The sequence below is a fragment of the Pavona decussata genome, unplaced genomic scaffold (assembly GCF_977016875.1).
Source record: "Pavona decussata unplaced genomic scaffold, jaPavDecu1.1 SCAFFOLD_324, whole genome shotgun sequence".
NCBI classification, from domain to species: Eukaryota; Metazoa; Cnidaria; class Anthozoa; order Scleractinia; family Agariciidae; genus Pavona; species Pavona decussata.
In genome coordinates, this window is record NW_028145713.1 from 1292003 (window position 1) to 1316171 (window position 24169).

Consider the following 24169-nt stretch of genomic DNA (forward strand, 5'->3'; position numbering starts at 1 on the left):
AGAAGATCTTTCTCAATATCTGGTGTTCAAATCTGGAATGCCTTCCACTTTCCCAAAAAGTTCTTGAGAAAACCCAATTTAAACTCGAATTAAAGAAATTCCTTCTTGAAAAACAGTACTGCTTTAATGACTACATTGGAGCCTCCAATATTGAATCACGAGCCTTGAAGTTTAAATTTAAGTAGCGATGTCTTTTAATTTATGTTTCTCTTTCCTTCTGATTGATTTTATGCCGCGCCGCTGTCATGTACACCACAAAATAAGATCGCGTCAATCAACTGATTAACCTAGCTAGATTGCTTCAATCTAGAGTTGCCGTTTTCGTTCTTTTATTGTAATATTCTCTCCTTCTTTGAGCCCACCACAAATAGCTCAAAAACTACCTGCGGGTTCACTTTTTTGTTTTCAATTAATGTTATTTGTGTTTGAGAATAAAGTTGTTAACCTCAAATTCTAACGTAAGCTTGCGCAAGTTTCCAATCGCTGTTCATCCAACGCAAGACGACATTAGTTGGTCTTGGTATTACCCCATTTAATAGTGCTTTGCTTAATAATGGTAATTGAACTGAGTGGAGTGCAATTTGGTCTGAAATCATACGCGTGATTTCGAAATCGAACGAGCGCGCAGCGCGAGTTTGATTTGAAATCACAAGTATGATTTCAGACCAAAATTGCACGACACAAAGTTCAATTGCCACTTTGTTACACCTTTTTTGAAATCACAGAGTATCACTGTCAATATTAATATTCTATTTGTGTTACTTCATTTCCATTTTAATGGCTAAAGAAAGGATGTGATTTAGAGCAAAAAATGATGCAATTTGGGAAAAAATCGCACTGTTGAGAGCCAATCAATTGCAAGGATCACCAGTGATTTCAAAATGGGTGTAACAAAACATGTAATTGTTCTTAGAGCACCGAGAAGAAAATATCAAGTGATTTCTAGAAGAAATAACAAACCAACATCGCTTCACTTTCTAGTGATTTCTAGTGATTTTTCCCAGTACACAGGGGACTGGAATAAAACTTGAAAAGATCGGCCAATTTTTTTAAACTGCAATCCAGTTCCATCCTGGCCATCTGTAGCCAAAGCTAATTAATTCTAGTTCCTTTGCACCAATGGAATAATTGTTAACAAAACTGGACTATTATTTTAACGTTTCCATTCACACAGATATGTTTAATGGCTGTTCAAATTAGTGACACTGCGCGCCCTTTGTTTTCTCTGTTTCTTGTAGGGTTGCAGAGTACATTCCTCCAAGACCTGTATTTGCTCGCAAAACAGGAGGCTCGAAAAAGGTAATAGTGTTTTTTTTTTCTCAGTTCGCGAGCGGACGGAATTCTGTTAATCATGCAATCTGATTGGTTCCAGCAGCGGGCGGAATTTTTCGATCTTGCCGACGAACCTGAGGGAGTTTGTTGCGTGATGAGTCGCCGGGTTGCAAGATATTCAAGTGTTTAATTCAAAAAGCAGTCATACGGGAGGAACCAACGTTACTTCTAGTTTTTATTACCTTACAACTAACCCTGATGAAAGGTTTCGTTTTCCGTGTATGAATAAATTTACTTTACATTTTTTTTTATTTACTTTTTTTCATTTTACAGGCTGTGGAAGATTTTCACACTCAGCTGACGACAGTGGCAAACTCTTTGCTGGAGGAATTCAGGTTATAAAATTTCTTGGTTCTGGGTTCTGAAATTCAAAGAAAAAGCTTAAAATTGTAAAATCTTTTTTTCTGTTTGCGTTCTTACCACTGTCTTTACGGATCTTTTCATGTCACCCTGTCGCCATTTTCCTCAATATTCTTCTGGAGTTGTATAATAAGATATCTACGCAGAGTGCGCAAACGCCTCTAGCAGCGTGTAGACAGTGACGCTAAACACATTTTTTAAAATTCTCCCCAATTAAAATCAGTCCTTTGCCTGTTGCAGGCAAATGTATGGTGATGATTTGATGAAAGGGAATCTACCACAATCAAATGATGCCATGGATCAAAGGTATGCAATATCCGAAAAGGTCATTTTGATTGTTTCATTGGTGATCACCGAATTAATTTTCAATAATTTGTGTTCGCGAAGGGTCAATACGTGTTCAAAAGTGAAAGTGGCCTGAAAAAGAGACGTTTGTATTTTTAAGAATTTAAAACTGTTGTCTCTCTGCGTATACATCGGCAAACGTGAGATTCGCATTTACTTTTTCTGTAAAAAATGAGTACATAGATGAGAATAGTGCAAACTAATTCTGGCATTTGATGGTAACGCAAAACTACTGTCATATATGGTCGTCGGGTTGAAGTAGTAACTCAATCTTAAAAATTTTCTGTGATTATTTTAGTCATAGTAGTCGATCTTGTGCGATTGTCTGGGTGAGCCTTAAGTTAACACTACTTTGTTTACCTATGTACAGGAGGCAAAAGTTTCTCTATGAACTCAACACGTCTGGAAAATACTTCGCCTTCAAGGAACAACTGAAGGTAATTGAACTTCGTTGATACCGCAACCTTTCCCTGGTCACTCGTTCAAGTTGTCTCTCACAGAAAACGCAAATCAGCTTGTAACAAGAAATAAGTGAGCATATTATGTTACAGTCAGTAAATTAATTGCAGCTTCCTTATTATATGAAACTAACGCTTGTATTAATTATATTTAAGGCATTTAAAATCAACGTTATTAACGTAACTCGAATTGGGGGATAATTTGGTTTGAAATAAGAGAAATTCAGGTGAACGAGGAGATTAAATTTCAAAATGAAAGGAATTGCACAATATCCAACGTCTTACATGGTTGGTCGAGAGGACAAAAGAACAAGCAACAAGACAATGTTCCCAGCCCTAAAAAAGCATAGCTCAGTCCTGGCCCCTCCGCTCTTTGTCACACAACGGAGGGGCCGTACTTCAGAAAAAAATGCAGCGGCAGGTTATCAGGGTCCAGTGAAAATAGAGCTTTTCAAAGGTGCAGGTTTACTGGAGATTATAGTTATCGTGTTCTGGTAAGAACAAGAATTACATACTAGATTGAACATAATTTCCAGAAACGTGATACATAGAACACACGAAGTGTAAGCAGCAGTTAAATATAAATTTCTTGGTAGGGAAGCACAATAGGAAGCATTGTTGACTTAAAACGTTTCTTGCGAGCTTATTTTCAGTGTCACTGTTTTACGCCCCCAAGTGGTGGGAAAGCTCGTGTTTCTGGCGATGACTCATTTTTCTGTCGTAAATTTTTGCTTAAAAAAAATATTCAGCATAAAATGACGCGACAAACAAAGATAGGTCACTGTGCTCGTTTAGGAGAAACTAACTATTTAGTAATTAACTACCCGTCGTGTTTCCAACGTGCGTGCGCACGAAGCGCGCGCTAATGACGCAAGAAATTATGCGCAGTAAAAATGCGCAATGCAGTTAAACTAAACTGGGTTCATTCTAAATAATTTTCAGTCCAGCCTTGCGCGCGCGTCCATGGCTAAAGGAAATGACAATGAGACCAACTTGCATCTACTTCTATTAACCGGTGGCCAAACAGAAAAAAAAAATTGCTGCGAGAATATCGCTTTAAAACAAAAATACGATTGCTTCAAAGTAGTGCTTACGTCAGTCAGTCGGCAGCGCACGCGCAGTTCGAATCAACAACGTCACAATTGCATATTTGCATATTTGAGTCCTTTGAATCACGCGTTGCTGCGACTCGCTTATTTCTATATTACTTGTTTCTAAAACTGACAAGAATAATTATCTTTTGATCCACAGAATAGTGTTATAAAGATTGTGAGGGAGAAGTATTTAAATACCACGGCTTTTGTCGACAAAGAGAAGCTTCAAGCGTTCCTAAGCGAGCTGTATGTTTTCTTGATAGATCAGATGCATGCTGCCTTGAACAAGGTAATTTCAGTGTTGATGTTACTGCATAATGTTATTTTTCAATGTTACTTGTTGGATGCGTAAATAAAGGGTACTATTTTTAATGGTGCATTAATGTAACCATTTGCACAAGTTCGTAATGGATCTTTTCGTGGTGAAATCTTCTTCGGGAGTGTGAAAAACTGAGCGCAAAATGCAATGTTTAAAAACCGAGAAAACGTGAAATCCAACGTACCACAATAACCGTAAAATTTGAAATCTGAACAAATTATGTACCTGAAACTTAAGGTATCGTATAAAAATATTTTCTTCTTGAAATCTGAGCTCGAAAATGGATAATCGCTTTTTTATTTTTTATTTTTTTTTTTTTTTTTAGTTTTGTTTTTTTGTTTTTGTTTCGGAATACATTTAACAATTACCCTGCGAAATCGCGTGGAATATCGCCTGATGATACTTAGTCAACGAGGCCGTGGGCCAAGTTGGCTAAAATCAGGAGATATTCCGCAAGATTGAGCAGGATTTAACACGTTGATAATAAAGCACAGTTTCTCACACACCGCTGGGAGCCATGTCAAGCCGACCAACGCAAGCCTGACCTTTATTCACACAATAACAATAACAGCTTCACAAAATATACAACTAAACATGGAAGGTCAAAGCATAAACTCGCTAAAAATCAAACAAAATCTTAACTCGTTTAGGAGTGAATTGAACAACTGAAAAACTCGAGGGTGGGTGGGTGGGAAGGTCAGCAATGGCGGTCAACAAAAAACAACTGCCCGCCCTTACATGTCACATGACCTAAACCCATTCCCAGGCCCCCAGCGGTGTGTGAGAAAAACATTTTCCACTTTTTTCGTTTCACTCAGCCAGTGGAAAATCACCCTTTATTTCAGAAAAGCTGGAGACGATCTTTATTTTCCTTTTTTCTCCCCGACACACGAAATTACGTATATCGCAGGATATCTGTTGTGTATGGACGACGAATTTTCAGTGCACCATAACCATATTTGGGCAGTGTTACTATGTGTTGAATAAACAGAGGATATTACATGACCGCGCGGAGATACGAAATTTCTCTTCAAGTGTTGAAAAACACGAGAAGAGAAATTTCGTAACTCCATGTAATGTTCTATTTATTATATAAACACCAATGAAATACCAAACCATTACGAAAGGCGCGATTTATTAATATGTAACTATAGCAATGGTAATCTTTTCACGCGTGAAGATAACATGTTTTCGCGCGAAAGGTCACCTGGTATTTGATTGGTGTTTATATAACAATAAAATTGTGTTAACTGTCCGAAGTTTACGGTTGCTGTTTTGTTTCGTTTGCAGTTTCTCACTGCTGAAGAGACTCCAGAAGAGCCTCCTCCGGTTACGGACTCTGCAACTCTCAAGCACTTTGCAAGGGAAGCTGAGGTAACGGCTATTGTATGGTGGCACCTTTCGTTAATGCACATACCTTCTGCGCATCTCGAGATGGTCCGAGGTAGTAGGGTTTTATTTAGGACGGCGCTGACTTCAGTGGAACCTCGATTTAACGAACCTCTTCATAAGGAAGTCCTCGGTATAACGAACTATGTTCTCCAGATCGGCCTTTTAAAATGTATGGAAAAAAACCTCGATATAACGAACCAATTTCCCTAGTCTTTTGGTACTTCGTTAAATCGATGTTCCACTGTAATAGAAAGGTATTTTTGCGTGGTTTAATTTGTTGCTATGCGGGAAAAGCAGATCTTACCAGTGGTAACCACTTATTCTTAGCGATATTTAAGCTTCAATTTGGAAAAAAAATCCCATATATTGTTAGGTGTTTTAAAGATTTTTAGCATTATTGTTGCCTGATTCTCTCTGAGAAATGTATGGTATCCCCACCCACCTACTCCGTTTTCCAATTGTCCTTGCAGTTAGGATCTCTTTTTCCCACATAGTTATAAACCGCGTAAAAATACCTTTGTATTAAGCACAGCGATTGTTTGGCTCATTAAAGCTTTTGACGTTCTCGTGTCCGTCGCCGTCGTGTGTTTTTTTTTTATTTTTTCACGTCCTAGCCGTGCAGTGACGGCAGAGAAATTTTACCAAAAAGTGTAATGCACGTGCAGAGTCGTCGTTGCTTACGCTCCCTTTTGTAAGGTTCCTGCTTATGTACTGGCAATAGGGTAGCACTGCAGGTATCAACAATCTGATTGGTTTACTGTTTCCCATGTGAACCGGAGCGTTGTAAGTTGGCTTACACGTTATTTCCTCCGCAGGTGAACCAGAATTTTGAGCTGGCTGCCCAGTACTATCAAGAGGTATTAATTCTTCCTTGCTAATTTCTGTTACGTTCAATTTGCTTCATAATCATTCTTTTAAAGTGAGTGCTGCTATTTCAGGGCACGCTCATTAGCTCATTACTTAGTTATAGATCTCATGAAATCTCTTGCAAAGTGAGTTTCCCGTATACCGATGTACATAATAATTATAATAAAATTAATGGCTTTGACTCTGTCTGGTTGTTCACGCATTTCTTAAGTTAAGACACACATTAATCCGGATCGCATTCCAATTGACTCCCTATCGCGCTGACGAAAATCTGAGCTCATTTTGTGGACCGGTGGCGATAAGTAGGGAGTGGGTTGGGGGGGGGGGGGGAGTTGATTTAAGCTCCGGTTTTTTTACTATTGAATAGGTCACATGTGATGTTGATCACAACGTGAGTTAAAATTCCCTGGGGGGGGGGGGTGGTGCTTAAGGTTGCCTTTATGGTGACATAACACGCGCTCTCACCTCAAATTATTAAAATCAGTCAACAATCAATCAATCAAAACGCTGTGAAATCACAATGAAAATCGCCGATAGTTGACACAAGTATTTGCAATCACACTTGCAATCGCCACAAAAAAATCACGTAAAAAATCCTCGGTGTAAACGGCATTTCGATACAATGTCTTTACTGGTCTTTAAGTCCTAACATATCTCCGAGGAGACCTCTCAGTACAAGCCCGGGGGTTTCTTGAGGTCTCCTCGCCACTTCTTACTTCTTCTTTTACTATTATTATTTACTCTAAACTTATGTACAATCCTAGTCTATTATTCATTGTAACTTTCTATGTTTGTATGTCGTGGTGAATAAATAAATAAATAAATAAATAAATAACTAAATAAATTTTAGTTATATTCCAAACCTCTTACAACCCTCCTCGCTCACCCGACCCTTTATTGTGCCCCTGGCGAAGTTAAAACTGAGTTGTAGTGAGTTACTTGTTTCAAAATTTCGTTAATCCGAACGACTTTAATTTTTGTAGTATGTTATTGCTTGTTTTAACGGGTTTTCACCGTGAACTGTGTTCTCAAATTTTATTGTTCACCAGGCTGTTTTCTTTGTTTAATTAGCGTCTGTCTCGTAACAAGAACGATCCTGATCACTGGTTTGATTACGGCGCATTTTGTTTACTTATTGGTGACCACGGAAAGGTAAGAAATTTAGAGCGCTTCCCATTTGTCAGAACTGGTCTGTAAATTGAATTCGCCAGTTTTGAAGGGCCGTCCGAAAACGGTGTGCGCCATTTTGAAAGAATCTGAAGAAAGCGCATATACAGTAAAAACCCGCGTGTAAGAATCTAGTGGTTTAAGAACCTGCTGGCAAATATTTGCCATTTTAATACCCAAAAATATAAGAACCTGCTTAGCCAAGCAAGATCAAGCAGGTTCTTTATGTGGGCAAGAGTTAAATTGTGAAAACATTTTAACCAAGGAGTTTGACTTTGAGATTGCGAATTTATATTACAAGAAAATACCAAACTGTAATTACAAATAAAAGTATTAATTTCTACAACAAAAAGGGTTTACATAAAGTACAGTAACTGTTGTGAATAACAACTGTATATTTATTTATTTATTTATTTATTTTTCTGGTAATCAACAACTACAGTATCACCTTCATAGAAATTCCTACTAACCCTAAATTGCCAATAACTACCCAAAAATACAATACAGTAAAAACCCGCGTTTAAGAACCTAGAAAATTAAGAACCTCCTGGCAGAAATTTGCTACTTTAATACCCCAAAATATAAGAACCTGTTTAGCCAAAAAAATTTCCAACAGGTTCTTATATGCGGGGTTAAACTATTTTATTTATAAAATTTTACCAAAAAGGTTGTCTTTAGAGATCAAAAAATTGCACAGTGAAACTAAAAATGCACAATGTATGTTAAATGTGAACTGTTGTTATAAAACAATTCGGTTGCAATTGATTATAAGCATTTATTCTATAAAATACTGTAACAGTTTATAATGAAGAACAAACCATATATTATACTACAGTATTTTCTACTCCGTAAAAATTAAGAACCTAATTAAGAACCTACTTAGCCTAAAACGCCAGTAAGTACCCCAAAATATAAGAACCTGTTTTGCCAAACTCTAAAAAAGTAGGTTCTTACACGCGGGTTTTTACTGTACCTATTTTGCCAGACTTTAAAAAATGAAGGTTCTTTTACGCGGGTTTTTACGGTATTCAGTTCTTCATATTATTGCCTTCCGTTTGGGAATCAACTGGTCTGGCTGGTCAGGTCTGACTTATGGAAAGCATCTAAAGACTCACAGTCAACCCAGGTCATGCGTGAACGATATTTTTGAAATTTGAACGGAGTTTTGAAATCTACATGTCAGTTTTGAAAATCGCCAACGAGATTTCAGAGCTCCCGTATAAATTTCCCTAACTTATTGACGGTATAAAGCTATGAATTTTTCTTTACATTGCAAAATTGAATATTTCAAGAATAACAATTGTTTCCCAAGTATTTTGAACCTTTTTTTCAGTTGATGCGTCTTTTTCGGAACGATTTCCAGAGAAATGTCCAACATTCCATTCACACGTCGGACATTACAAAGAGAAATTCAAATGTTCATTTCATTCTTGGAAATACTGTTCACGCGTGACCTGGATTGACTGTAAAGGGGAAGAATCACGCGAATTCGACGTCATTTCAAAACCCAAAATGCTTGTCTGTCAACAGAAACAAACAAAATAATAATTGTCCACTTTTGTTATTAATTTTCACGACAGTGCAATAAAACTGTCGATTAGTGTCTCTGGCCAGAGACATAGAAGGTCGGAATGGATTGAAACTTGAAAAATGTTAGGCTAACGTTATTCAAGTTCTCGCATTTTTTGTCTCCAAAATATGCTAGAACAGATCACGAGTTATTTCTTTCAAGAATTGAGTTGATTTCTTTCCTCTCGTTCTTAAATTATTTTGTAGTAAACTAAACCAATTAAAACAACAATAAAAAGATGGCCTGAAGTGTTGAAAACTGAGAAGACGACGCTTATAATAGACTTCGTTTTGGCTTTATGACCAGTTTCTGAATATTTAAAGTATTAATAATAATTGCGTTTTCATTAAAAAGAACAAAATACACAGAACATCTGTTCAATGCAAAACTGATTCTGTTTAAACAAAAAAACTTTCCCCATAAGAACGTAGTTCTGCCTATTAATGTTCCTTTATTTTAGCGAGTAAAATATGTCTTGGTAAACGTTTGCCTTTTCTCTTACTCTCTCATTGTAGGCTGAAGAATGTTTTAAGGAGACTATAGCGATCGCTCAGAAACATGTACCAGGGTAGGTTATGAACCAGATTAAAATCCAAGTTCTCTTTAAAACATGCTAGAATAAAGAGAATAAAGAAAATCGATAACAGTCCGTCCTTCCTTCCTCCCTCCCTCCCTCCCTCTCTTTCTTCCTTCCTTCCTTCCTTCCTTCCTTCCTTCCTTCCTTCCTTCCTTCCTTCCTTCCTTCCTTCCTTCCTTCCTTCCTTCCTTCCTTCCTTCCTTCCTTCCTTCCTTCATCCCTACCTTCCTTCCTTCCTTTCTTTCCACCTTCCTTCATCTCTTCCTCCCTCCCTTCCTTCCTTTCTTAATCCCTCCCCCCCTCCCTCCCTTTCTTCCTTCCTTCCTTCTTCTCTCCCTCCCTCACACCTTCCTTTCCACCTTCCTTCCTTCCTTCCTTCCTTCTCTGTTTATTTATTATTGGATAGATGCTGACTTTATTGACTATTCGGCATTCTCTCCGTAGTCTTCTGATGTATGGCTGCATGGCGCTGATGACTGAGAGATATGAGGAAGCTGAGACATTCTTTGAAGCCGCCACCTGTGCGGAAAGCAAGAGTGTTATCTCATGGACCTTGTTAGGTAAATATTACACCAAGCAAACAAAAAAAAAATAATAGCTAAAAAATTAATCATCATCATCATCATCTTGGTTTTCTGCTAAGCATATTAATGTAAAAAAAGAAAGCCCTTTGTAAGGTAAGGTAAGTAAACTTTTTTTCGGTAGGGTAGCCCGTTCAGCTCAATGGTTAGTATTCAGAGGACCCCTTTGTAGTGCCTGTTGTAACAACTGACTATGATGTTTTTCATTCAATTTATTTATTTTGCCATTAACCGAAAAAATACAACATAAATACATTAAAGATGATACACAATATTCCAACCAAACTATTTACAAGATTAAATGTGTCAAAGGCTAGGAAGCCTATATAGAAGCCGGGGGCTTATTGACTATAGGTTTCCTTCCTTATATATGTTTTCAACACATCAGCGACTCTCTCGTCTAGACATATGCATGAGTCAAGAGGATAAGTTTCTAAAGAAATTGTGTTGCTGTGTAGGGGAGAAGGTGAGTGGAAATGAATGTTTGGTTTTATCAACAGAGTTGATAAGTAATATATCAAACACGAGGAAGAGTGTTTCCTCCGATTTCCAAACACCGAGAAGTAGGTTGGAAAAATGAGGCGCAGCCGAGTGTTTTTTAACCAACTTCGAGGTGTTTGGATATAGGACGAAACCCTCTTTCGAGTGTTTGATATAGCTTGTCAAGCTATTGATAATTCTTGGAGAAATTCGAAGCGAAAGTTCGCAAAATTTTATGATAATTAAGATCACATTTCCAAACCTCCTTCACGGTAGTGATTTGCTTTCTTTTCTCTTCATGAATTATTGATGAGTTTGAGAAGGTAATTTAGACACCGTAAAGATATTCGAGTGCCAGCACTCGAATATCTTTACGTTGGTCAAATTACCTTACCAATTCTGTTTGTTGATAAAACCAAAGCTATGTATGGGAGAGTCGCGGTTGCGTCAGAAAACATCAATGTCTCTTGTTACACACAAACTGTATGTTCTTTACTCACACACGTGTTAAATAAAAAAATGTCCTTATTTCCAGGGTTGTATTATGACAGCATACAAAACGACATTGGAGCCGAGCGTGCGTTCCTTGAAGCCAACCGCTTAAACGTAGCTACGCCGTCCTCTACTGAGCTCGCAGAACCCGCTGACATACCAGCCGAGGTTGACGGGGCTGTTTCGGAGCCTGGTGCTGAGGAACCTGTTGGTGAGGGTGTTCCTGGAACTGGCGCGTCAGAGGCTTCGAGATTACCGGAAGTTCACGGTAAGTTTCATTGTTTATGTGAGGGCAAGTTTCGATTATGATACATACAATGAATTATGTTGATGTCCTTGTTGGCGCTGTTGTTTCTATTCTTTTTGGCGGGTTGTTCATGCCCGATTGAAGGTGGCTTAACGGGCCGATTTAGACGGTACAACTTTTGCTTACGACTGTTGCATGCGATTTCTAGAGCGCACGCTGCTCGCGTCATGGAAAAAGTCGCACACAACTCTCGTCATTCAACATTGCCTGTACCTACGATTGTCGTAGGATTTTAAAACACATCTTTTATGACGTACACGACAGTCGTAAGAGAGTTGTAGGTTTGATTTACACGAAACAATTCGTGTTGTCGGCCTTTCGTAAGCTTGTCGTATGCGACAAAATCGTACCGTGTAAATCGCCCTTAAGATGGTTTTTTTGCGCACTCTCTGCGGTGAAAGTCGACAACGCGTGTCAGCGCTCTGGACGACTGAGGAAAACAAACGTGGGGCCCATAAAACAATTGTTGATTTTTTTTTCCTAAGATGTGGATTACAAATGTGCTATTTTCTTTCTAAGATCACTTAGTTAGTCTGTAGTTTGGGGACGTTTCTGTAATATCTACGTTTCAGAGGAAGTTACGTCCAAAGAAATCAAACTGCATTGTACATTTTCCACCTCCGCCGTTAGAACTCAGTTGATACCAACGCATGCACAATTGACCAAAAAATTGAGTCTGACTATTTTTTGACCTTCAAAGAAATGTGTCATTTTCTTGAGAATCAGTGCTAAGAATATCATGAAGTTTGTCAGAGGAATACATGAAAACATAGAGAAGTTGTCTATTGGAAAAAAAAAATTGAATTTTAGGCGGCAGCGAACAATCAAGGAAATCTAACAAAATGCTGGAAATAAAGCTGCATTAGACTTTCCCATACAATGGGGAGTTGCAATACTCGTTCTAGCTTTATGCAACCATAGTTAATTAAAGGCAATGGTTATGAAACCTGACAAACTTCTTTGTTTTATGTTTTTGTTTGCCTTTTTGGCCTTGACCCTGCACAAACAACAATAGAATTTGGAATGTGTAAGAGCAATTGACTAATCGAAACGTTTTTGTTAAGATATTTAACTGTGGTGTGAACGTTATAACAAAGGATTGTGCAGGGTCGCGGCCCTTCCAACATAAATTGCAGCACCATTGTTTTTGTGGCAAGGTTTCCTAACCAGCCCCTCAAGTAACTATGATGTAACAGAAGGGCGGCAGTTTGAGGTCTTTAGGCTCTTTCTGTTTAAATTACCTATCCGTAGCACGATTTCCTTTTATTTTTTGAAAATGAAATAATAAGTTGGACAAGACTTTTTACAGTGTAATGCTGATTTGACTGCTGACAAGTGAAAGTGTGAACTAGTCTAGTTTTATTTACACCATTCGGCGATATCCACAAAGGGGCACTGTCACGAAGATTTTGCAGTATTTTGGCCAAAAGTGCTCAAATATTTGACAAAGAACCCCTTCTTTAACGTGAAATCGTTGCTAGACCACCAGGGGGAAAATATGAAATGACGTTTTTGAGGAATAATAAAAGATTTCTCCGAAATACACACAAGGAGAACTTGAAAAACAATTGGCCAATTTTTTCAAGTTGCAATCCATTTCCATCCTAGTTATCCGCAGACAGAAATGAGTAATACTAGTATCTGTGCACTTGTAAGGTTATTTTTAACAAAATCGAACCATTATTTAATCCTTTCCATCGATACAAATCCTTTTTCGCCATTCTAAGTGACACTAAAACAGGTGACACTGCCCCTTTAACATCTCACCATTTCATTAGTCGATGATGTAGGGCATGACGAAACAGCACCACCTACTGGCGATGCACCCGCAGAGCCTTCAGTAGCCCTCCCTCCCTCAGTCGTGATTAGCTCAGCCACACCTGTTGGGAAGCCTGTGTCCAAGCCCCCAACCCAGTCCTCTACTCACGTGGCGTCCAAGCCGAGTTCACGTGTGCCCAGTCCCTCTAGTTCACACCGTCAATCGCCGACCCAGGAACCTGAGCACACGGTACTGCCGAAGGAGAAGCCAGCGGGGGTCAAGCCAAACGCCAGTATTTTCTTGCAAACGGCGAATTTCTTACTGGAGGTGAACGCTTTACAGGTAAATTTAAACGAAGTCTTAATTTTATTCTTGTCGGGAAGAGTAAGAGGCCCCGACAGTAATGCACAGCTCGAACGTTTTAATTGCAATTTAATTTGACTTCGTCGGTTGGCTAAATTGTATTTTAGCCATTGACCTTGCCATTGTAATTTTAAATTATATTTATTTAGGATATCTTTATTGTAAAGCGCGCAAGAGCATCTGTTTATGATTCGCGCGCTATATAAATAAATTATTATTATTATTATTATTATTATTATTATTATTATTATTATTATTATTATTATTATTACTTTTTCTTTTTTAGATTTTAACAACAATATTAAAAGTTAAAAGTGCTCTGTACAGTATCATTGATAGTATCTCAAGGAAAGTACGGCTCAGTAGCTTTTATTTCAATGGTGACACTTATAGTTGAGAAACTTCATCCGCAGACTTAGTATACAGGAGAAAAGAACTGCTGCACCGATCTTGCTTGAATGGTCACACGATTCAAAGTTTGAACATTCTTTTACAGCATAACAAACTGTACTGGTTGTAATAAGTGCAAATAAAATTGAATTGAATTGAATTGAATTACTACAGGAAGAAGTGCTCAATAAATTTCATTTGAACGGCGATACTTCGCCATTTTTTCACAGATTTGTAACTTTTCCATGACAAACTGGTTTTTAACTCGTGAATGCGCGCATGCGCAATGAACAAGTTATCGTTATGTGGGAAAATGTCACTCACTCGGTCGATGGGTCGTAAACTTTCAGCAAAACATGGCATACTCTCACGGCTCGCTTAATATGCACTCCTCCTTCAATAATAAAAATACTTTTTTTGGAGAAATTAAAAGAAATAGGCTAAAGAATACTCGACCAATACATAGTCTTCCTTCGTTTTTATTTTGGTAAGAAAAGCACTGTGTTGAAAGACTCAAGCAGATCGAGATTGTCGTCCAAGTCAACAGGGATTTCGCGCAAAATGGAGACAGAAAATACGATAGAAAAACGTCTGAGGGTGTTCCGTGCTCATTCGCTTATTGGTGGTTTGCATCGCCGCCATGTTGGTGGACAAAACAAGAGAAAATGTGTTCACAGTTTGCATGAAAATGGTAGTTAACTCCCAGAGGAGAAAAATCTTATTGTTCCTGTCCACCAACATGGCCGCCATGACGTTACATGCAAACCATCAATTTTTCTTTCGCGGTCCGCAGTAATTTGACTACTATTCGCTTCTGCATTCACGAGTTGGTTCACAGGAGCCTTTGATAGCTTTAAATTGAAAGCTTCCTGTAGCACAGAATTTAAAGTGCTATCTATTTTGTTTTCGTTACAAGCTAACAGACGGAGCATTAGCCCACGAGCTGGTGGCATCTAACGGGGAACCTGGGGCCGACTACTTCGTTCTTCTGGGAAGACTGAAAATCCAGCAGAAGAATTTTATAGAAGCAGAGGAGAATCTCAAACAAGCCATCGTGCTAAAACATGAGGTAGGTCCACTCCAAGAATGTTCTGTTTTTTATTTATCAAACACGAGGAAGAGTGTTCCATCCTATTTCCAAGTGTCAAATTCAGGGAAGATCACGGAATTTTATTTCTTGGCTACGCACTAGGTTTGCGGTTTAAAAACATATTTCTGAATGAACTGGTTTTTGTCGCTTCATTGCCGAAAAATTTGTTCGAATGGTCAGTGAAAATTCAGTTATTGACCGAAATGACTTCCGTTTTGTTAGCTTTCGGTTTGTTGGGCCGGAGAAAGGGCTAGGGGTGGGAAGTATTCTTTTTCCTCATATCGCCTGATCTGTGTCTAGGACTGTGAGATTAAATGGTTTGAAACGTTAGAAAGGACGATGTTTATCCTACATTTGCCGCTCGCTGTTTTCATTTTCTCAGTAAAATCGAGTAGATCTGAGTCAGCATCAAATGTCAGAATTATTTTGCACTATTCTCATCTGTGTACTAAATTCTCACGTTTGCCGTTCTAAATCTCTCTATTGCGAGGTACGTTAAAACACGTAACGTAGATTCAACAATTGTCCCGCAGTGCTTTTATCACCTTTTTGTTTCAAGTTGCAAGAAAAATAGCGCTGCGCAATGTCAACAGCGCCTTAATTTTCAGAATCATTTTAAACCAGTGACTATATTGAAGTGGAAACGATAATTGACCAAAGGAAAAACTGATAATCCATGTTCTTCTCTTTGCCAGTATAATCTGATTCTCCTTTTCCCTTTTCATCTCTATTCTATTGTAATATTAATGATAATAAAAAATTACATATAATTTACTTTAATTTTGATGCCTAGCCTCATCTAAATCTGCGTTATTATGTAAAGTTAAGTTTCCCGTTTTCCAGCATGTTTGTAATTTACTGTAATTTTTTTTTCCATTATGTTCTCGTGCTCGTCTTGTCCCGCCTCGACTAGCTTTGTGGCACTGGCTATTTGCGGGACAAGCCCTTTATATAATCTGAATCTGTAAATAAATAAATTGTTGTTGTTGTTGTTGTTGTTGTTGTTGTTGTGGAAGACAAATATTCCTCTCTATACTTTCTTCCTTTAACCACATCTTATTACACAAAACCTTTTATATAATTCCTATGAACGTCCAAATTTTGTTTAACAGAACCCTGACGCGTGGGGTTTGATGGGACATCTCTACTACTTGACAAGCAGAACCGAGGAGGCCCAGGACTGCTATGAGAGAACGCTGGTTTATACGACCGAAGCCTCAGATATGCATGCAATCTATCTTAGGCTGGCTTCGATCTACCTTGAGAAGGGAGAGGTGAGTTTACTGTTACGTATAACGTTAAAATATTGCTGGTTCTAAGTTTTGTGGTTGCAGGAATTATTTTTCACGCAAAAAGTTGTTTCCGCAAATTTTTCTTCACCTCTGAATTTTGAGGTATCACTATTTGATAAATAAGCACGTTCGTTTACAATAAATCGACCGTCTCTTTTCTTTTGAACCAAGAAAAGCAAAGTCAAAAGAACACTGACAAGAACTACAACAGTGCGAAAAAGCCGACAACACGATCGGTTTGGTCGAGCTTATATCTTTGCCAATGAATCATCGAAAAACTGTTTTAAACTTTTGTATGAATAACTCAAAGTCTACTTATGTTGTTACTAAAATAATTACTGTCTTCAGTGTATATTTAGTCATGTTTTGGACCACTTGTTTTCACGTGACAACACTGAAGACAGTATTTGCTGAAGAAGACTGTGAGAAACAGTCAAAAGCTTCAATGCTTCACAAAAATTAGTAGACCTTGAGACAAGAGTTATTGTTAAAGATTCCAAGGTCAAGTATGAGCATTCACAGTATTATTGTTTTAAACTCGTTGTAGTACTTATCTCCTTTGCGCATGTGTGTTTTCCGTTGTAGTTTGATAAAGCGAAGACAACATTCCTGAAGGCCTGTATTCGGTCGCCTTCCTGCGTCTCGTGGCTTGGAGTCGGAATTTCGTGTTACAGGGTAAGTTGTCTAACAATAACGTTTTCTTTTGTTTTACTTTATATTCTGGCTTGATAAATATATAAAGTGGAACAGTAAAAACCGCACATATAAGAACCTAATTTTTTAAGATCTCAGTTTAGACCCCCTTTACATAAGAACCTGTTTTAACCTAAAATTTGGAACAGGTTCTTATTTTCTTATTTATAGAATTCATTTAAAACTTAGAATTCGTGAATCAAATAAAACAAACTCTGATGGACAATGATAATAAGCCAAATCCCTTCCAATTTCCTATCAGATACATATAAGTAGATACTATACACAACTGTAACTCCACAAACAATTGCTTCTTTTTAGTGAGGTAATGACAGTACTACTGTACACCAATATCAACTAAGTCTTGAGTTTCACACTGTATTAGACTGTATTCCATTATAACAGTTACGATGTTCCATTATAGCTTGGCATTTCCTCAAGAAAATAAGAACCAAATATAGCCTAGGTTCCCCGTAAACAATTAAATAAGAACCTTTTGAGGCTAACTTGGAAACATGCAGATTCTCATATGCGGCTTTTTACTGTACTTCGAGACTCAGTGGCCCAAATGCCCCGAGCTTAAACCAGTTTATGAAGCAATGACTAAATAGGAGAATTGCTACTCCTTCCCCCCCCCCCCCCCCCCGATGATATGCTAGTACGGCAGGGTTACCTCAAGCAGTATGTCGCTGGTACCAATTTGTACACCAGGTCCCCGTTGTTCAAAGAGCGGATAATTCTATCCAGCGGATAAAATGTACTCCAACCAATACATTTTACCCGCTGGATAGCGATTTAACTGGTGGATAAAGTTATCCATTATTTGAACAACCGGGGCCTGGGCGAAACAAGACAACGTGGAGTAAAGTTTTTCGAGACGTAAATACTGAGAGTAGAGTCGGAAAGGGAAAGTGTATATGACACAAAATCTTTTATTAGCTTATTAGGAAGAGCTTTCAAAATGATGAAGAATGGCATTTATTTTATTGCAATAGCATTCTTGGTTGCCGAGTTATTCAAGATTTAGGCTTATGCAAATTAGACAACTTGTGACGTCACAAGACTGACACAAAATGAAGGGAAATCACAAAATTTGGAATATCTACGCAAATACTACATCTTCAGGGTTGAAATTTTGCAGGGTTGATGCGCTGACAAAACTACACATTGTGATAGTGGCTATGATGTCACCATAGCAACGTACTCGTTACCAGACCTCTACCTTCCCAAAATGACAAATGCCTTATTTATTGCTCCACAGTCAAACAGAATTTCTTATACTTGTGTTGCGTAATGTCCATACTCCCTCACACCCACTGAATAAACATCAAGAGCACAAAGCGCTTCTTGGGAAGGGAAACTCTGATTTTATCCTTTGGATGGTGAGGGCCTGGAGCCCATTGTGTTGCCATGGAAATGTCATAGTGGATCATATCATGAAACTTTGTGATGAGTATAACAACTCTACAAAGTGTCAGTTCCATACAGAAAAAGGCTTAAGAGATATTCCATTTTTTGTGATTTCCCTTCATTTTGTGTCAGTCTTGTGACGTCACAAGTTGTCTAATTTGCATAAGCCTAAATCTTGAATAACTCGCCAACCAAGAATGCTATCGCAATAAAATAAATGCCATTCTTCATCATTTTGAAAGCTCTTCCTAATAAGCTAATAAAAGATTTTGTGTCATATACACTTTAAGGGTTGATGTGGTCAAGTTCGCAATAGCTCATATTACAGCTATCGGCGGTCTGACATATCAGCGAGAAAGTTGTCAATCTACGTTGTATTGACCTTTTTGCCTCATTTGCATACCTTTTTACTGCCGGCTGGATTGTAGTAAGACCTATTCTTGAAACCAAAGAAACACGCAGATAATTTGAATCGAAGTGTATGCAAAATTGTGTTGGTATCAATTCCTTTTGTTGACCAATTACTCTATTCTTGTCACCCTCTTGCCTGTTTGTCTTAGCTATACCATAAAGAGAAACTAGAAATTGATCGCTGTTCTGTACTTTTGTAGCTTGGAGATTTGGCTGAAGCTGAGGACGCTTTATCTGAAGCAAATATATTAAATAACAAGGACCCTGAGGTGTGGTCTTACCTGTCCCTCGTCTGTTTGGAGGTAAGAGGACAACAACAACCTTATGCGGTTAAAAAATCGCTAACTGTGGAGACTGTAACTTTGACTTAAAAACGAAAAAAATAGAGATAGGTTAAACCTGTGAAGTAATACAGTAAATCCCTAAAGCTACTATAAACCTGAGATCAATGTTAATATTATTTATAAAATTATCTAAAAACTTAATTATGCTACTAGATGTATATTAATATGTCCATGCAGATAACAATTCGATCTTCGTTGTTGCGTCACTTGCCTGTTTTGCAAAGTCCAACAGGCAAGTGACGCAACAACGAATATTTGAAAACATGTCGTTTTGTATTTATGAGCAATGAGGAAGATTTCCTGATTGGCTAACTTGTAAAAAAAAGTTCAAATAAATGTAAATATATGAAACATATATTTGAACTGCGGATGAAAGATCAAATAGAAGAAAGATCCTCGCAGTTAGTACGCATCTTAAGCAGTTGCGAAAAGAAAGCCTGAAAGAAATTTATGCTTGAAGTTCGTTGGGTGGCCACGATAAGGCGCGTCGCACTGACGCGTCGCACTGAAATGAGGGTTAAAAATACAGAAAGAACCACAGTCGAACCCATGACCTTCCGATTACTAGAACGGATTCTCTACCACTGAGCTACAGGAGACTTGTAGGAGCCTTTAAACTAGGTTAATGGGACTAATATCCTGCATACTGCTAGGATTTGAATGTCAATGTGTGGCATATGCGCAATGGATTAAATGTGATGGTATATTTTAAGCCTGTTGAATGAATCTTGTTGGTCACTATTAAAATGACCAGAATTCCAGGCAATAATGGAGTTACTAGCTGTAGTCGCAATGTATTGCTCTAAATGTTTTACGATTAACCTGGCCATCGTCCTCATAATGTTTAATAAGGAACAATCATCTCTGTCCCTGTCTGCATAACATGCCAGGTCTAAGGATAATGTACGTAAGGCTATCTCAAATAGGGACTGGGGTCTTCGGACCTCATCAAGTTTTGCTGCAGATGAGTGAAATGATTTAGATAAGTCACTAAGGGAGTTTAAGTCACTTGACAAATTTAAAATGGCCATCCGCAAAGTAAGAATCTGACATTTTTATATACTAGTTTGTAATATATACTTAAAGGGAACCTCCACTCTGACAAACAAACTTTGGCGTTACATTGTTGTAAACGTCTTAATTCTAAACAACATGAAATCCAACATGGCGGCGCCCTGGAAATTTAAAAGCGAAAATGAGCGATGATCAAATCCTGTTTTGTCCGACACAGAAATATTATTTCCATGTTTTCCAACAAAATGTAAAATGAGATTGTAGTTTCAACAATTTGACGTTAATTTATTTCAACAGTGGAGGTTTCCTTTAAGAATTTAGAGGGCAGGTTACTGTTAATTACACTATTTTCTTATAGATTTGTAATATATTTAACATGTTGTTTTTTGGTTTTACATGTAGTTTTTTTTTTCTGGTATATCTTATGTATTAGTATTATTATTTGTAATTTAGTTATTGGACCCTTGTTTTAAGCACTTTCGGGTAAAGTAGATATCCCCAATAAAGATTGTTATTATTTATTATTAAGACATGTGACCGTTTAATCATCTCTTACCACAGACTGGCCTAAAGCAGATATCCCCAATAAAAATTGTTATTATTTATTATTAAAACATGTGACCGTTTAATCATCTCTTACCACAGACTGGTCGACAACTGGAAGCAGAACAATCCTACAAGTATGCCCTCAAGGTAGGAAGCAGCTTGGAAATGACTTTGTGGTTGTTCTTACTTTCATTTTGATTTTCGCTTCATCTGTTTTTCTTTCAAACATTGAAGCACACATTTCATCTAAAGTGAACGTCCTTACGAAACGTTCACTTTATATTCAAGGGATATGTCATATGTCCGAAAATAGGCCATCTATTGATTTTGGTTTCCTAATTTCGCGAGTCTTGTTATACCAATTACTGAGATCCGAAGCAATTTACTTAGATTATTGAATAAATAAATTACTCTACTTAGAGCGGTTTCCAATTGAGTGTCGTAAAACCAAAACCAAAGTAATTACTTTGGCCTATCGCAACAGATGTAAACAACACAACGAGCCAATCAGAATTTGAAGCAAATACATGTAACTGGCGCTAATAGGGGAAAACGCGTGCGGCGAAAACACGATTGGTTTTGGTTTGGACTCCCATTGGTTGAGAAAGTGACACGAGTTTTGTTAACTAGCCACAGAGCGTAGCAATGCAAAACCAAAGCTAACGCGAAATTGCTTTCGACACTCAATTGAAAACCGCTCTAAGTAGCAATCTATTCAGCGCAGAGGGCTAATTAGGGACACTTTCCAGATCGAATTGGAATTTAGAAATGTTGGTTTTTGAGGAGAGGGGAAAACCGGAGTACCTAGAGAAAAACCTCTTGGGGCAAGGACGAGAATCAACAACAAACTCAACCCACAAATGAGAGCTAGTCAGGGAATCGAACCCGGGTGTTATTCGTGGGAGATGAGTGCTCTCACCACGTGCAAATCAAACGCATGCAAGCGAGTCATGATTGGCTGTGGTTTCCTAAATGATTGAAAAGGACATGTGGTGCGTCCGGTTTTATAAAGCAGATTAAACGTAATGCGATTTACTTTCAACATGTAGTGAAAAAGTGCTATTATTCGGGCTGAGAAATTTCTGACACGTGATTGATCAGTGAAAAAGTTATAAATATGGTTTTAAAATAGCCAATCAACAGATTGCTGCTGAGAAATACGTTTTTTTATGATTTGTTTGTTTATTTCATTCATTCATTCATTCATTCATTCCTTCCTTCCTTCCTTCCTTCCTTCCTTCCTTCCTTTCTTCCTTCCTTCCTTCCTTCCTTCCTTTCTTCCTTCCTTCCTTCCTTCCTTCCTTCCTTCCTTCCTTCCTTCCTTCCTTCCTTCCTTCCTTCCTTCCTTCATTCATTCATTCATTCATATTCATTCGTTCGTTCGTTCGTTCATTCATGACCTGTTACTCTTTTTGATCTTTTCTTTCACAGTTAAATCTAGAAGACGAGAACCTGCTCTCCGAGATTCACCAAACCCAGCAAAGAGTGGGCTTCGGAAATCCCATGGTGGCGTGATCTGCAGTCAGTTGTATCTAAAAGGACTCCAGTTTCCACTGACCATACTTAAAGGTCTTTGCACGCACATGGTCGTAAAAGTTACATGCAAAAGCACATTTTGGGATGCGTGTGTCGGTAAAAATTTGTTGTACTTGAAAAGGACTTTCGAACTTTGTTTTTGATGAGGTCTGTTTTGGAAGAGTTCGTGTACCGTTCCATTTTTTTACGTATTCAAATGTTTTGTATTATAATAGTGCATTTTCGGACATTTTAGTGGTAGATAATCTTGTTGCCGTGTATTGTAACTTAGGCCAATTTTGTCTGTATTTTTGTTTTTGTTTATGTTTTATCTGATCTGTTTTTCTTGTGAGCTAACGCTAAGTCAGACTAATGTTGCAATTGATAAATTGCACAATTTTATTGGTTTTGTAAAAGAAATTTTCCTTTTAGTTAATTGTACATTACCCACTTCTCTTATCTCTTCCGTTTAGTCAACCCTAATTGGTTCACAAGGAAAGGATGTAAATAACAGATTAATAAAATGGTAGACCATTGGATAACGTAATTCCAGAGTTTTGATTGGCCTAGCGGCGGGGGCAGACGCAGATCCAGGATTTTGAAATGGGGGGTGAATTTTTGTAATAATGTAACAGAACCAAAGCCTGGTTGAGGTGTTTGAGGTCTGTGCATCAGCATGATTGATTTCCGAGAAATAATTAACATTTTCGAATTTTAGGCGAACGCAAATGCCAATTATATTATTTTAGATTTGTAAATTCATTTGCTGATTTCTAAACCGGGACGACTAATTTCTTGTCGAGATAGTAAATAGCTTTTGGTGCCTTGTTGCATTCGAGCATGTTGAAATGGGGTTGACAGACCTGCACGACTCCCGCTGTGTGCCCATTGTGTTGATAAAAGCCTTTATAGTTTTGCTTTTACAAGCATGTCTTTGGATAACCTCTCGATGCCAGGCGTGTTTTAAAGTTTTTAATGTTTTCCTCAAATACTACTTAAGAAGAGTTTGCCCTCAAGAAGGGTAAGAGCTTCTCCTTTAACGAAGCCTTTTTTGACGCCTGCTGGGTGGCAACTGTTGTAGTTTGTGTACTGAAATGTTTCAGTAGCTTTCAATTGTAATTTGGGCACACGTCGAGAATCAATTTTTTCTCGAATCTCTCTCCCTTATAGACTGTTGTATCCAAGAATGTTGTTTTTAATTGTGAGACTTCAACGGTAAACTTTATGGTAGGGTGGTACGAATTTGCTTGCTCAATGAAATGTTCTATTTCCTCTTTGTTTGTATCCCACAAGCAAAATACATCGTCAGTGAACCTTTTCCACGTTAGTGGTTTGGTGACGCTCTGCCTTAAGATCTCCTTTTCTACAGATGCAATAAAGATGTTGGCAAAAGCTACTGCCATTTTAGTGCTCATGGCAGTTCCGTTTGTTTGGAGATAGTCTTTTCCGTTAAATTGGAAGGAGTTCTCCTTCAGTATAAGGCTGAGCATTTCTCTGAGGAAATTTGTAGCTATAGGAGGGTTATTGGCATGAAAGTTGTATACGTTGCATACTATAGTGATTCCTTCCTCCTGTGGCATATTCGTGTAAAGGCTAGTGACATCCATTGAGACTAGAAAAGCGTTTCTAGGCACCCTAGTGCTTTCAATAAACGTTATGAAATGTGTCGTATCTTTTAGATACGAGCCCTGTATTGTGCTATTGGCTGAAGTAGTTTGTCTACGAATGATGGTAGGCGTTCTGTTAGGCCATCATACCAAGATATGATAGGTCTTCCAACTAATGTCGGTTTGTGAATTTTTGAGACGGTATAAAACACTGGGATTCGAGGCAGATTTGGTGTTGGTGAAACCATTCAACCGTCATTTTTTCTATGAACCCTGCTTGGTGAAGGGCATTAATGAGGTGTTTAACTCTCTGGGATGTGTCTCTAACCATTGGTTTGTCTAGTGGCTGATAGTTATTTCTATCGTCCAATTGCTTCTGTCCCTCATTGATTTT

The 24169-nt window shown here is 38.0% G+C and overlaps 1 protein-coding gene across 1 annotated transcript in view; it reads left to right on the forward strand.

Annotated features, from left to right (window-relative positions):
- Positions 1 to 22715, forward strand: part of LOC146453717 (cilia- and flagella-associated protein 70-like) — a 44262-nt gene extending 21547 nt beyond the window's left edge. The window contains exons 14-31 of the mRNA XM_085096272.1: positions 1239 to 1299; positions 1606 to 1667; positions 1933 to 1998; positions 2408 to 2474; positions 3747 to 3878; positions 5199 to 5282; positions 6116 to 6157; positions 7239 to 7319; positions 9420 to 9472; positions 9926 to 10041; positions 11078 to 11302; positions 13120 to 13442; positions 14770 to 14922; positions 16056 to 16217; positions 16821 to 16910; positions 18950 to 19051; positions 20753 to 20800; positions 22085 to 22715. Coding sequence (XP_084952398.1) covers positions 1239 to 1299; positions 1606 to 1667; positions 1933 to 1998; positions 2408 to 2474; positions 3747 to 3878; positions 5199 to 5282; positions 6116 to 6157; positions 7239 to 7319; positions 9420 to 9472; positions 9926 to 10041; positions 11078 to 11302; positions 13120 to 13442; positions 14770 to 14922; positions 16056 to 16217; positions 16821 to 16910; positions 18950 to 19051; positions 20753 to 20800; positions 22085 to 22168 — 1951 coding nt within the window. The 3' untranslated portion in view covers positions 22169 to 22715. The remainder of the gene's footprint in view (positions 1 to 1238; positions 1300 to 1605; positions 1668 to 1932; positions 1999 to 2407; positions 2475 to 3746; positions 3879 to 5198; positions 5283 to 6115; positions 6158 to 7238; positions 7320 to 9419; positions 9473 to 9925; positions 10042 to 11077; positions 11303 to 13119; positions 13443 to 14769; positions 14923 to 16055; positions 16218 to 16820; positions 16911 to 18949; positions 19052 to 20752; positions 20801 to 22084) is intronic.
- The last annotated feature ends 1454 nt before the right edge of the window (positions 22716 to 24169 follow it).